The sequence below is a fragment of the Panthera pardus genome, unplaced genomic scaffold (genome assembly GCF_024362965.1).
Source record: "Panthera pardus isolate Hobbes unplaced genomic scaffold, ASM2436296v1 HiC_scaffold_4, whole genome shotgun sequence".
In the NCBI taxonomy this organism is placed as follows: Eukaryota; Metazoa; Chordata; class Mammalia; order Carnivora; family Felidae; genus Panthera; species Panthera pardus.
The window spans coordinates 11,238,859-11,253,528 of NW_026526969.1; the positions used below are offsets into that span (position 1 = coordinate 11,238,859).

General features: G+C 47.5%; 1 protein-coding gene and 1 long non-coding RNA gene across 5 annotated transcripts in view; one reads left to right on the forward strand and one right to left on the reverse strand.

The window, feature by feature from the left end:
* Window positions 1-795: 795 nt before the first annotated feature.
* LOC109251196 (uncharacterized) lies at window positions 796-5,327 on the reverse strand. Of its 2 annotated transcripts, none has more exons than XR_008419204.1 (3): window positions 5,078-5,327; window positions 1,345-1,460; window positions 796-944 (listed from the first exon to the last, which is right to left on the reverse strand). It is a non-coding gene; the product is annotated as an uncharacterized LOC109251196 (long non-coding RNA). The 2 variants fall into 2 exon arrangements; XR_002073405.2 differs by lacking the exon at window positions 5,078-5,327 and adding an exon at window positions 3,756-4,143.
* The window catches only part of USP42 (ubiquitin specific peptidase 42), a 48,833-nt gene continuing 38,550 nt past the window's right edge, over window positions 4,388-14,670 (forward strand). For 2 of the 3 annotated variants that reach the window (XR_008419202.1, XM_053894128.1), the window contains exons 1-3: window positions 4,388-4,514; window positions 8,884-9,133; window positions 11,710-11,910. Coding sequence is in view for 1 of the 3 variants with exons in the window: in XM_053894128.1 (XP_053750103.1) it covers window positions 8,893-9,133; window positions 11,710-11,910 (442 nt within the window). In the remaining 2 variants the exon portion in view is untranslated. Of the gene's footprint in view, window positions 4,515-6,266; window positions 7,588-8,883; window positions 9,134-11,709; window positions 11,911-14,670 lie in introns of those variants that run through there. The other variant, XR_008419203.1, reaches the window with a different exon arrangement.

A 14,670-nucleotide genomic window follows, 5' to 3' on the forward strand; every position in this document is an offset into this window, starting at 1 on the left:
TCTGTCATTCTAGGATCCTATCCCTCCTCTGGCCTACAGATGATAGCCACCACTGAGTTTCTTCAAGCTGACGGTGCCCCCACCCCCTTGGCCTTGTTAAGCAAAGTGCCCCCCAGGCCTTTTCAGCAAGTATGATAGTCAGTTGGTAGTACCCATTCTCCGGTGTTCACTTCCCTCGGCCTATTGAGCCCTTCTTCCACTATCTTCCATGGAACTCTTGGTGTGTCATGACTTAGTGTGACTCACTTCTTTTTGCCAAATACTATGCATAAAGTGTATCAGTACTGGCCACTGGAGGCCCTTGACAAAGTGTTAGATCAGTATTGTGGGAGGGTGCCTCTATATCCTTTATTACCGCTTCCCTCCTCTTGATCGAGCCCCTTGAGATCCATTTGCAGGATTACTTACGGTCCTGCTGGTATATATCAGCCAGGCCCTGGCTACTTCAATGTATCATTCCTCTCCTCCCTAAGTAGGCCTAACATTTATCCAATCGGGCCATACTGACTGACACCTAACCTTAGTGACGGTCTGGTGGCCATGGGGCCTGTGGGCAGATCCTAAAGAAAGCACTGTATTGTAGACTACTTGTCTCATTTGAGGCGTCTGCCTCGTCTTTAGGTTGGGGGGCTGGGCTGGGCCGCTTCTGAAAGCCCAAAGGGTTCAGAGCAATCTGAAGTTCATTGTGGTTAACTTATCGTCCCTAGTCTTGGTGTTCTACCTCTTCTTTATCTGAGCCCTGACTTTGGTGTTGGAGACCAACTATGGCTGAGAAGTCAATCACTTCTTTTTTTTTTTTTTTTTAAGTTTCAATTATTTATTTTGAGAGAGACAGAGACAGTGTGAGTGGGGAAGGGGCAGAGAGAGAGAACCCAAGCAGGCTCCATGATGCTTGTGCAGAACCGGAAGCAGGGCTCAAACTTACGAAACCGAGAAATCATGACCTGAGCCAAAATCAAGATTTGGACGCTTAACCAACTGAGCCACCCAGGCGCCCCTCCGAGTCCATCACTTTATAGTTCTGCTTCTTCTAAGTGGACCCCTGGGCCTGGTCCTCAGGACTGCCTGTCCTCTGACTGCAGATGATGGTTGCGACAAGGCATTAAAACATCTCTCTGGCTTTTATGCTTTGCTTTATATTGATGACTAACTGCCCAGGACCTGCCATGCTCCTTCTTTAAAGGACCAGTCATCGAATTTCACAGTTCTTTCAATGACTATTTTCCCCACATTCCCAAACACCAGGGAGATTGAATAGGCCAGCCTATGCCCTTCTATCCACCTTCCATCCCATCTTCCCCTGGGAGGGATTTTTATACAGCTTCATGGCGACCAGTGTCTCACCTGTCACCTGGAATCTTATCCTTAGACTCTGCTTCCTAGGACCTTTCCTGGTACCTGCCATCTTAAGCCAGGCTTGAAACAGAATTCAGAGGCACGTACTATATGAAGAGTGTGCTCTGGAGGGAAAGGGAAGGAAGGAAGAGGGCAGGGAAGGAGTCAAGCAGGGATGTAGTGGAAGACGAACTTCTTTCTGATCCGACTGGACCTCTGGAGCCTGCGCTGCACTGGTAGTTGGGTCACAACTTGAGGCAAGGCCTTTCAGGACCTCTTTGTCAGTAGGCCACCGGTGTAGGCTGCGGGGGGGGGGGGGGGTGGGGGTGGGAGGCAGAGTCAACTTCCCCATGAGGCAGCTCCCCCTTCAGCCAGGAACAGCTGGTGAGAGAAGGGGCAGCTGTGACTTATTAGCAGCTAACACTCAGCAGCTGGGAGGGTAAGGGGTGCATCAGCGGGATAAAGGGGATCTGGTGGGGCATTTACAGCACCCGCTATAGGCTCCCTAAGTGTCTGGAGGTTCTCGCAAAATCTAATGTATCACTGGGACACTTTCTGTTCTTTATCTGAATTGGGAGGTGGGGCAGTTGGGGTGAATTTGCCTCCAGCATAAAGGCAGTTTTTTTGTTTGTTTGTTTTTGTTTTTTTAAAGAAAGGCAGACTGCCACGTGCAGCGCCTCATTTGGATGTGTCTGGAGTCTTGGAAACTTGACTACCCTACGTTCTCCTACAAATGGACCTTGAGAGCTTGTTTTGGAGGTTCTAGCAGGGGAGCGCAGCTACTCGTATACCCTTGACCGAAGAACGGTCCTCCTCTATCGGGGAAGGTCGTCCTCTTCGACCGAGCGCGCAGCTTCGGGAGGGACGCACATGGAGCGGTGAGGGAGGAAGGGGACACCCGCCTAGCCAGCCAGATCAGCCGAATCAACCCTGGCGATCAATGGGGTGACAGATGTCGCAGCCAGCTCGCCCTCACATCCAAGGCAGTTTTGATAAAGGCAACAGGCTAAGTAATCTCTGTAGGTCACACAGTTTGTCAGCACCGAGGCAAAGTGAAATCTCCAAATAGCGCTCACTTTGTGGAAGAAAACAAGTTTCTGGGGCAGTTTGGCTTACTATCTCAGTTAAAGACCAGCTCATGGACTTCCTAATATCCCTTGCAACCTCTCCACTTACGTTGTCAGTCTGTTATAATAATCGGGACTCAAACTCTTTGGAGGAAAAAGCCCTCTGCTTTCAAGGCACAGAGGAGGGTGGAGAGGGGTCAGTAACCCCGCCCACAAGAGCCTGTCTGGTAGAGAACGCTAAGGGGTGGTGTTGTAAAAAGCCCCCTTTCCTATCTAAGTTGCTCAGGTACTGTATTAAGAGGAGGGCTGTGGGGCAGCTTGTCAACGGAATGCAAAATGGAAAATGAAATTAGAAGGCAAACGTCTCCCGTGACTTCCAAGGGTAGCAGTTTGAACTACCACAAGACTTAGGTGAATATTAAGGATCTGGCTCTTTAATTCCTTCTCCTTCTGTATTTAATCATCTGAAAGTCATTTGGGGAAGGCAAGTAAATTACTGCGTCCATGCCTATGGCCCTCCTGCTCTTGCAGACCTCTTATTAGTGTTGAAAGGGCCACGAAGGTGAAATTCCGTAACCATTCTTCATCAGGAAGTTGCGGTGTTCATCCCAAAAGTGGGCACTGAATTTTGGAGGTTTGGAATTCACCTTTCCCGTTTTTGTGTCCTCAAACGACTTCAGTGTTCTCCAAGCACACAGGTGATACTGTAATCACACAAGTGATTTCTTTCCCTAACAATAGTGAATTAAGTGCCACCATAAAAATATGTGTGGTCTGTAGGGGGAGCAGTAAGATTCTGATGGTGGGTTCAAGCAGGGCTTCTAGAAGCAGATGTAGGAATAGGGTGTTTGTAGGAAGATGTCTCTTTGGGCTGGGACACACACAAGAGGAAAGGCCACCGGGGCCTCAGTGTCAGGTGAAGGAGTTTAGACTGTTCTGTGGGTCGAGAAGAGGCAGAAGCAACGTCTGACCTGTGTTTTTTCAAGATCAAGGATGATCACGGAAGTCACAGAAAAATAACGGTTGAAAAGAGAGTAAAGACTAGGAGGGGAGCAGAAAGGAGACTGAGGGAATGGGCGTGGCGAGGAGGTAGCCTCCGGGAGGGTCCGGGTCACAGTCTCAGGGTAGGTGGGGCGGGTGGGGCTTGGTGTAAGGGGTTAGTTAGGCCATGGGAAGGACTCAGGTTAGTGTAGGAGTGCCTGGTCCTTAAAGCAGAGAAGGTCCTCCCAGGACCATCAGGGAGGAGCGGGGACGCGAAGGAGAGGCGCGCTGCAGATCTGAATTAATTAGTTCTCGCCGTGGAGACATCCAGTAAGTGGTGGGGAGTATGGATCCGGCAATGGGGAGCAAGACCTGGTCTGGTTGCCCCAAGGAGTGTGCAGTGCTTGGATGAGGCGCAGTCCAGACGGGCTGGGCAGGGGCCTGGCCTTTTCCGGAGCCAGGTTTCAAACTCTCCCCTCCCGGTCACGCAATTTATGAAGTCTGCGAGCTGGCGCCCGGCTGGCTCCGGCGTCCTTAAAGGCTGGGTCGCTAGGCCGAGGGACGAGTGCCGCAGGGGTAGCGGCGCGGCGCGCGCGCGAGGCTCTCCCCGAGCCACGTCCGTTTGGGGGGGCGCCCAGGTCCGCCGCGTCCCCGCTTAGGCCGGACGGGCCCAGGCGCAGCCAGAGCCTGGCTCGGGCCCCGCGGCCGCCGCGCGCCGCTCGATCCGCTCCCGCCGACCGCTCGGGGGGAAGGACCGCCCCGGCCCGCGCCGCGCGGCTTGGCTCGGCCAATCAGCGCGCCCCTTCCGCGGCGCCCCGGCGCTCCAGTGACGCGCGCGCCAGCCTGCGCCCGCGGCGCTTTGACGACGGCCCCTCCCGCGCTTGCCCGGCCCGTTAGCTGCGCGCCGCGCCTCTTGTGCGACGGCCCCTGGGCGGCGGCGCGTGCGGGCGCGGCCCTGGCGCGCCCCCTGGCGGCCCGGCGGGGCGCTGCGGGCGCGGCGCTGACCCGGAGGCGGCGGCGGCGGTGCCCGGATGGAGGCACGTCATTGTCCCCCGCCGGGCGGCTGGGCTGTGTGCGGCGGCGGCGGCGGCGGCGGCCGAGGGGGATGGAGCGAGCGCCGAGCCGGGTCAGGTAAGCTCCCGCCTCCTTCCCGCCCGCCGCTGGCCGGCGTGGGGCCCGCCGGGCGCCCCGCTCGCCTCGGCCGCAGCTGGCCCGGCCGCCCCTGAGCCGGCGCGGCCCGCCGGGGACTGGCGCGGCCCCTCGCCCGCCGCCCCCTCCGCAGCCGCGGGCCGCCCGGGACCCCGCGGCGCCGGTGGCAGCGCCGCTTGTGCCGGCCCGGCCAGGCCGCTGGGGAGGGGGCGGCGGCCGGGGCGGTCGGGCGCCGGGAGAGCCGGGCTGCGCGGGGAGGCCAGACCCCCCTGGTTGCTATGGACACTGCCCTCCCGCCCCCACCCGGCCCCAGCCCGCCCCCTCGGCCCGTGGGCCGGGCCGGGCGGGCGGCTCCGGGGCGGCCTGGCCCGCACGGGTCCGCCCGCGGTGGGCGTGTGCCGGCCGCCGGCCGCGGAGCCCGGCGTCCCCGGCCCGCCCGCCGCCCCCCGCGTGGCTGCCACCTCCCGCCCCCGAGCGGCCCTCAGAGCCCCGGGCTCGCCTCCCCACCCCCACTCCACCCCCCAGAGACAGACAAACTTTCCCACCCCGGCGCCCCTTCGCGGCACGCCGGTCGCCCCTCGCGGGGCCGTCCACCTGGCTCCGCCACCGAGTGTCCGAGTTCCCCACGCCGGCCGCCGGGGCGGAGCGGGCACCCTCGGGGGAGGCGGGGGGGGGGGGGGCGGAGAGGAGGGGCCGGCCGGCCCCGGCGGCGCGTCCCCAAAAGCGTGTGCGCCTCGGTCCTGTTCTTTATTTTCGGGGCAAGAAGAGCCAGGTTACCTGGAGGGGGTCGCGGGAGAGGGTGATCAGTTTCAGATGTTTGAGATGAAAATTTGACGGGACCGAAGTTTTACAATCTAGGACTTTCACCTTGTTATAATGAATGCAATAGACATCACTTTTGTTGAATAGCTCTTTTCTGTTCAGGGAGGCCTCAGGGTTTACTTGTTTAATGGGGAAACATGTTGGTTACTTAAAGTGGATACACTCAGGTAACAGTAAAGCTGGTCGAGAAACTGTTTCGTTAACACCTCTTTTTCAAGGTAACAGCAGTATTACAGGTTCTCGTGCATTTTCGTGGAGTCTCCGGATTTTTGAGTCGTAAATTTTGAACCTATAATTTTACTCTTTTGACTATCACTCATTCAAAGTGCATAGGAGATAGGAATAATCAGTTTTACTGATTTGTTTTTTATTTAAGGTCAGTTTCGCTTTCTTTTCTTATCACTGAATCAAGTCCACAGTGGTTTGTAAGGGTTTAAGGCTAGTCGTTTAATTTACTGAAAAGTAATTGAAATCAAGGCTGTTATCTTTTTAAAGCTTGTGTGTTTTCCTCTTAAGTAGAAATGTTACAAGAACGTGGATTACATTGTTTATGAAGAAGCAGAGTGTATCAATTTCTTTCCTTCTTTTTTTTTTTTAAGATATATTGATATTGTTATCTTTATGTGGAGTGCTACAAGGTTTAAAACAGCCATATGCTTATTTTTAAAACGAGAAAGAATAATGCATTCTGGTATTTGATAGAAATATCATTTAAGGGACTGAGCATTTAAAAACTTTTGAATAAAAGATTGTAGTTAAAGCAAAGGAAACATTTGTAAAGCCGATTTGTTGTCTCATTCCTCCGGGCACATCCAACCTTGATTCGTGTACTTGTTTATTTCACACATGGTTTTGTAACTTTTTGTATATCATCACAAGATGCTGAGAGAAATTTTAACTTTTCTTTGAAGTAGTTGCTTAAAAGTCCTGATATAACAGTAACTCTTAGAAGTTGTACTGAGAGTAAAGAACACGTAACCGTATGAATCTTATGAGTCTTAGGTTGTATACAGTATTGCTTGGCTTCTAGAAGGGTTATCTCTGTAGCAGACATAATTGAGTTTGATACTTGATGGTTTTAGAATAAGTAATCATTGGCTGAGTGTACAAATGAAGACAAATGGATAGTTTGGGTTTGTTTTCCCCAAATTATAATGGTAAATGGTTATTGATGATTGAGTAGTAGGCTTTCCTTAATTATTTTCATTTAAGACACCCCCCCTCCCCCATGGCAATCAGAGCAACTAAAATGGCTTTATTTGGTCATTTGTTAATGATTGTCCTGAAGGGATGTTTATCCTGGGAAAACCGAGGTTTTTGCTATTAAATGTTATTGTAAATAAGGCTGAATTAACCTTTCCTCAGTACTCTGTTTTGGCTTTCTTCTTTTTGCTCCTCCTCTTCCTCTCTTTTGTTTTCTTACTCTTGCCTTCACTGTGTTCCATGGAGTAGACTTTATTTGGATAACACAGCTCAAGCTTTCTTCCTGAATGAAGATCCTGTATCTTAGATTGACTTACAATTCATTTCTGATTTTATTAAGATCTAATCTAACGTCTACTTTTTTATTTCTACATAAGATCCCCCAAATTTCTCAAGGTTGTGCTTTCGGGGCGGGGGGGGGGGGGGCTATAATTATGCCGTAATTTTAAATTACAATAGAATTGAGGCTTTTCTTTAAACCTTCTTGTGAGCAGACTGTGCACCACAGCTTTTGTTGAGGTGGCACACATGTGGACGTTTATCACCCTTTAACTTGACTGTATTGAATATTTTTAAAAACACGTTTTAAAGGCTATTCCTGCTTCAGAGTAGAAACGAGATACAATATGTGAATGAGATAGTGTATGCAAGTCACTGAGCACAGACCGGTGCTAAATGCAAACGCCGGTTCCTTCCTGTCCTCGGGATTCATCGTTTGTTGGGCACCTGTGGGGAAAGCGTTCTGGGTGCCAGGTCAGGGGATAGAAATGCAAGCATGATGGGGAGCAACGGGTGGAGCCGCCGTGGAGTAAGTCGGGGCGGAAGTGCTACCGTAGAATCCGCACCAGGCTGCCGTGGGGGCCTGCGGGAGGGCTTCTGACCCGGCCTTGGGGGACGGGTGTCGTCAAGGAAGGCGTCCCAGAGGAGATGGATTCTAAACTGAAAAGTGGAAGTGTTAACCCGCCGGAGGTGGAAGGATGGAGGGGAGTTAGGCGAGGAAGAACTGCGAGGGAGAGCCCAGAGAGAGCAGGTGAGAATGGAAGGTGGGGAGCGTGTGGAGAGGTTCCCGGGTCAGGCAGCGACAGGTCTGGGTGTTAAGATGCTGGGTGGGGGGCGCCGGGCCAGGCCAGGGAGAAAGGGTACTTACGGAGGAGTGGCACACGAGATTGGGTTTCCCTGGGCAGTTTACATTCCTGTACTCCGTTGACTAGGTCCATAGAGCTGGAGGGAGCCCTAGCCGGGGATGTTGGGCCGGGTGCCTTGTCCCAGGGACTGCCTAGTTTGGGTCAGAGTCGCTCCGTTTTATAGACCCCGTGGAGTCTGTGCAGTCTCTCACAGGTCAGGTCCATTATGAAGTTTAAGTTAATGTGTGTTCATGATTAACAACACAGTGTCCAGCACATAGAAAATGCTTAATTAGTAGTAGCCCCAGGATTGAGAAATAAGATCCAGAGAGAAAACATAATTACTTTTATAATAAGTATTTGTGTTCAAGTTTGATGTCAGTAATGTTTTATGATATGGGCTTCACTTAAAAAAAGTCGTGTAAATGAGCCTACTCAGAAAAAATTTTCAAATGTGAGACGTGCTTTTTTTCTTTTAAGTTTATTTATTTTGAGAGAGAGAATGAGCGAGCAAGGGAGGGGCAGAGAGAGAGGAAGACCGAATCCCAAGCACGCTCTGCGCGGTCAGCACAGAACCCCATGCGGGGCTCAATCTCACGAACCGAGAGATCATGAGCTGAGCCAAAATCTAGAGTCAGATGCTTAACTCACTGAGCCACCCAGATGCCGTGAGACTTGCTTTTTTTTTTTTTTTTAAATGTGTTTCAAACAAGTCATTTTGGACTTTAAGCTCAAAATTAAAGCTAGATTTTTCTCTTCATGGAGTTGAGATTTTTCCCTGATGAATTCTGTATGAAATTAAAATTGAGTCAAATGGATTGGCACATTTCAAATGCTAGTTTTAAGCAGTAGGGAGGAAAAAAATATGTAGGTTCTTGGTAAACATACAGAATTGGAAATTGAGGTACCTGATTATAAACAGAAACGTGAGACTTTTAGAGGTCTTGGAATAGAATGACAAGATCTAATCAAATATTTCATTGAAGGGCTTATAATTAAAAAATGCCGACATGTTTAGATGAGCGCAGTGCTAACTGTCCCAAGGAAGTGATTTCAGACCTAAAAAATACTGCTGCCTTTATATTACGGTGACTTGTTTGACAGTAATTAAGTGTGGCTAGGATAATTTTCTAAGATCTCACAATAAAGTAGATTCCTCTTCTCACTTTATGAAACAACTGTATGCGTTTCGTCTTTTGCAGAGTTGAACAATGACCATAGTTGACAAAGCTTCTGAATCCTCAGACCCACCAGCCTATCAGAATCAGCCTGGCAGCTCCGAGGCGGCCTCACCTGGAGACATGGATGCAGGTTCTGCCAGCTGGGGGGCCGTGTCTTCGTTAAATGATGTCTCAAATCACACGCTTTCTCTAGGACCAGTACCTGGTGCTGTAGTTTATTCCAGTTCGTCTGTACCTGATAAATCAAAGCCGTCACCACAAAAGGATCAAGGTACTACTTTTTGGAGACAGGAACACTCCAAGAAGCTCTTGGATAAATGCTGTCCGTTGGTCGGTAGTTTCAGAGAGGGGTTCCTTTTGCCAACATAGACTGCCACCTGAGTGCCAGCAGTTACATTATTTGGCAGGCGTCCTTTTCCTGTGCTGTTTGCTCCTGATTCGCTAGGTATCGTAATAGCGCAGATTATGTTTAATTATTAAAATATTTGTAGTTTCTCTTGTTACTTATTTTTTGAAGGATAAACTTCATCTTGGGTGAGATTTGGGGTGGGCAAGCCTTCGGTTAACTTGTCAGTTAACCATAGTTCCCTAAGTAGATGTCTGTGTTTTAAAATTTCAAAGGTATTTCTTAAAATGGTTGCATTTTGTCAAATGGCTCTACCCAACCTTGGGGTGTTTGTTTGTTTGGTTTTGGTTTTTTGGTTTGTGGGGGTTTTTTGCCAGTTAAAATCATCTGTGGTGATAAAGCTCTTTGAAAGAGAGGAGATAATGTAAATGTTACATTTGTTAAAACTCACCGGGTTAAATGAGACATTGACGCTTTAGTGGGTCCTTCTGAGACTTGTGAATTTGGAGCTTTGAAATACAAAGAAAGTAGATTCGTTCCTGCTCAGATAGTCATTTGGCTTAGAATAATGTGGCTCTTAATGCTGTTTTGCACCCTCATAGTAAATGTGATATTGTGAGGTGATTTGCTGAAGGTGTTTGGGTGGGAGGAAAATTTATATCACCAAATAAACAGTGTAATTGAATGTTACACATAGAGTTTAGAGACCTTCACCAGCAAGACTTTCCCACAGAACTTCTTTTCGCTGACTCCAGCTTCCCGTTACTTGCTGGGGCTCCTTTCTCCTCCTCAGGCCTTACCTCCCATCACCCTGCCATGCCCTTTTGGGAGCTCTTCCCCCACTCTCTGGGGACTCCTTTCTTTTTTCCTGGTTTTGCTTTCCATTCCCACTGAGCTGAAGCCTACCTGTGCGCACTCACACTCATTAATTTCTCTTTTAAAATGGAGAATCCTCCATTAAGGCATTTCAGCATCTGGCGGCACCAAGAACATGGCCAACTTCAGAAAAAGTAGTCTTCGCATGGATGATGGGGAACTTTCCTGAATAAGTTGTTTTTTGAGCTTCACCTAAGTTCTTTTAACGTGGTTATCATTAGTAATCTGTTTATTATAAGCCTTGAAAATAGAAAAACGAAAACCTTTTAGACCACGTACGGTGTACTTGTGAATGTCAGTAGTGATGCCCAGCAGCCTAAGTTCAGACCCTGTTTCCTTCCTGGTCAGATGGGGATGACGTCACTACCAGGTCTTAGAATCGAGACTGTTTGACAGCTGCTAAGGACTCTGTAAGCGCATTGCTGGTGAAGAGGGCGGTGATGGTGGTGGTGGCACTGAGTAGAAGCATCCGCAGCAAATGTTACAGAGAGTGGACTTTGCATTTTGTATGTATAGTGGTGGCAAACTTTTAAGTAGATGTAAAAGTAATTATAGTGGGCTCTCATGTAGTGATCAGTCGGTTTTGACATTTATCAATTCACAGCCAGTTATACCCTCCCCCATTTACTCCCCTCGCCAGCATTATAAAGCAAGCCCAAGACTTCATATTTTATCTATTCATATTTTAGTGTTATACATAAATAATTATTTCCTAAAAATTAAAACATCAGGGTGCCTGGGTGGCTCAGTGGGTTAAGTGTCTGACTTTGGCTCAGGTCATGATCTCATGGTTCGTGTGGTTCGAGCCCCGCCTGGGGCTCTGTGCTGACAGCTCAGAGCCTGGAGCCTGCTTCGGATTCTGTGTGTGTGTGTGTCTGTGTCTCTCTCTCTCTCTCTCTCTCTCTCTCCCTCCTTCCCTCCCTCCCTCCCTCCCTCCCTCCCTCTGTTTCTACCCCTCTGCACTCTCTCTCTCAAAAATAAATAAGCATTAAATTAAAAAAAAAAAAAAACATCTTTATATTAAAAATCCCATCAACATTAAAATTTCTCTGATTGCCATATACTTTTTTTGTAACAGCTGGCTTGTTGAAATCAACGGACAAGGTCTATACTTTGCATTTGGCAAGTGTCTTTAAGTTTTTTTTTTAACATCCCATTTTGTCCTTGCAGTTTACTTATTGAAGAAAGCAAATTATTTAGATTTCCCACATTCAGGGATCTTTCACTTACTTATTTTTTAAATGTTTATTTCTTACAGAGAAAGCACACGTGTGTGTGCAGGAGGGGCGGAGGGAGAGAGAGAGAGAGAGAGAGAGAGAGAGAGAGAGAGAGAGAGTCCGTCCCAGGCAGGCTCTGTGCTGTCAGCACAAGCACCACACGGGGCTCGATCTCACGAACCGAGAGATCATGACCTGAGTCAACATCAAGAGTCGAATGCTTACCGGATTGAGCCACCCAGGCGCCCCTCTAAGATCTGTCTTTTAAAACGTCCCTTTCTTCCCTGTATTTCTGGTTAGCTCGTAGTGACCTAATCCTGATCAGATTCCGTTTGATGTGTTGCTGTTTATTTAGCTTGAGAAGCATGTAAAGCTTTGTTTTTAAATATTTCTTGTTTGTTTTTCTAGCCCTAGGTGATGGCATTGCTCCTCCACAAAAAGTTCTTTTCCCATCTGAGAAAATTTGTCTTAAGTGGCAACAAACTCACAGAGTTGGAGCCGGGCTCCAGAATTTGGGCAACACCTGTTTTGCCAATGCAGCATTGCAGTGTTTGACTTACACGCCGCCTCTTGCCAATTACATGCTATCACATGAGCACTCCAAGACATGTAAGTGTTCTGGGTCATGTTACTTGTGTAGTGTTGTGGCGTGCTAGCCTACTTCCGTTTTTCCTGTGCAGGGAAAGTGAAGACTTAAGCCAAGAATTCTACAATCACTAGGAAATTGGTTCTCTTAGAAACCATCGAGGAGGACTCTTAAGAACTGTACTCAGGTTGCTTCAAAAGCGTTTTGCACCTAATTTGACCTGTGAAGTTGTTTAAAAAGAAACATATTTTATCAGCATCTGGCATTTCTGAACCCCCTGCTGGCTTTCTACACTTGCTAAAAAATGTGACATAAATGTCTGCCACCGACAGCTCGGGACAAGCAGAGTTCAGAAATGCTGCCTCTCCCGGTTTCCATCCTGTATTGTAAGGCTTGATTCAGTTACAGGCTTATAAGCCTTCGTGGAGAGGAACCTCCTGTTACGGCCCCCAGCCTCTTGGAAATCCATACAGGACTTTCCCTTTGGTATGTGAGTTCAGCTTTCAACCTGAAGGGCAGGAAATCAGTTAAAATCTGTCTTTAATAGGTGACAACCAGCTCAGTGGTTGACTAGTGGAATTCAGAAGTTAGGACATAGCCAGTTTTTGAGGTTTGACCTTGTAAATATATTGTAAACATCCTTCATCCCTTTTAAGCGAAACCTCCCTGTTCTTTGATCTACATTAATACTGAGATTTGTGTGTGTTCAGGTGCTGTTCATTAATTATCAGGGTGAGAACGCCTTTGGTTTCTTTTCGAATGGTTCTTTAATTGAGAATTTAAACTGGTTCTTTTAAAACTGTTTTCCCCCCAAAGAGCAAAATAATGCTTGTAAAGAATTTGGAAAGTACAGAAAATTTTAAATAAACCAAAGGAAAATCACCTAGAATCTCACTGCCCAGAGGTATTTGGTATGCCAAGGGGTTTTAAGTTACAGAACGAACGTTTTGTTTGCCCTCATTTTCTCCCTTCTGAGTTCATAATTCGTTCCCCACAGACAGCTTTCCCATCACTTTTGCACTTAATGAAAGTAGGGTGTGGATGAAAACCCAGCCCTGGCACTTGGACAGTGAGAGACAGGACCAACACAAAAATTCAGAAGCTCCGGGTGTCCAGAATTGGGTGCCTGTGTTTTATGCTATTGGTAGTTTCCTCTTTCTTTCTGTTTTTCCTTTGTTTAGGTATATCAAGGCATAATTACGTATGTAATTCAGGTACATTTGTTTATTATACGTAGTTATATATGTATTTAGGTATATTTACCTTTATTTGGCTTTATTGAGGTGTAATTGATATAAACTGCACATATTTAAAATATATGTTTGATGCCTTCTGACGTTTGCATACTCCCATGAAACTGTCACCACAATGAAGATAATGAATGTATTCATCACCCCCTAAAGTTTCCCAGCACTCCTTTGAAATCACTCCCTTCCACCCCTTCCTGCCCCGCATCCCCTCCAGCCCAGGCAGCCACTGATATGCTCTCTGTCTACTATAGATTGGTTTGTATTTTTTAGAGTGTCATGTAGTGGAATTATGTAGGCATATATTCACACATTGCCTGGCTTCCTTCAGTTAGTACGGTCATTTCAACATTATTCCATGTTGTCACATGTATCAACAGTATTTACTGTTGAGTAGTATTTCATCGTATGGATGTGCCACATTTTGTCTCTCCACCTGTTGACGGGCGTTTGGGTTGGTTCTTATTTGGCACTGTCACAAATGAAGCTGTGGTGAACGTGTATAAACAGGTCTTTGGAAAGAGATGTTTTCATTTCTCTTGGGTAAATATGTAGGAGTGGAATGGCTTGGTCCTATGGTATGTATGTACTTAACCTGGACATAAACTTCCAGTCTGTTTCACACAGGGATCATGGCATCTTACATTTCCACTAGCAGTGAATGAAAGTTTGTCCCGTGTGTCGCCTAATATTTGGCACGGTCATTCTTTCCAACATCAGCCGCTCTAATAGGTATAGCAAGTACTACCTTACCGTGATCTTAGTTTGCACTTCACTAGTGACGTTGAACATCTTTCCATACAGCTAATTGCCACCTGTATACTTTTTTGGCTGAAGCTTTTGCTTGATTTAAAATTGGGTGGTTTTCTTGTTGTTGGGTTTTGAGAGCTTTTTATATGTTCTGTGTACAAGTCCTTTATCAGATATGTAGTTTGCAAAGACTGTCTTGCAGTGGGGGGGAGAATGTTCTCTTCACACTGTCTTTTGAAGAATTCCACATCACTGCTTTTTCTTTTCATCAGTCGTGTTTTAAGTGTTCTATTAAGTCTTTGCCTCACCAGTGGTCACAAAGGTTTTCTCTGTATTCTTTTACAAATTTGATAGTTTGAGCTTTTATACTGGTCAGTGATCCATTTTGAGTTAATTTCTGTTTGTGGTGTGGAGAATGGATTGAAGGTCCTGGTTTTCAGTATGGATATCCCGTTGTTCCTGCACTCTTTGTTCAAGAGACAGTTCTGTCTTCACTGAATCGTCTTCGCTTCTTTGTGAAAAATCAATTGACCATATTCATACGGATCTATTTCTGGACTCCGCTCTGTTACACTGATCCACTGTTCTATCTCAACACCACAACAGTGTCTGGATTGCTAGATATTTAATGGTTTTGAAATCAGGTAAGTCTTCCAACTTTGTTCCCCTTTTTCAAAGTTGTTTTAGCCATTTTTTGGTCTCTGGCATTTCCAAATGTATTTTGGACTCAATTGGTCAATTTCTACAAAAGAGCTTCCTGGGATTTTGATTGGTGTTGTGTTGAAT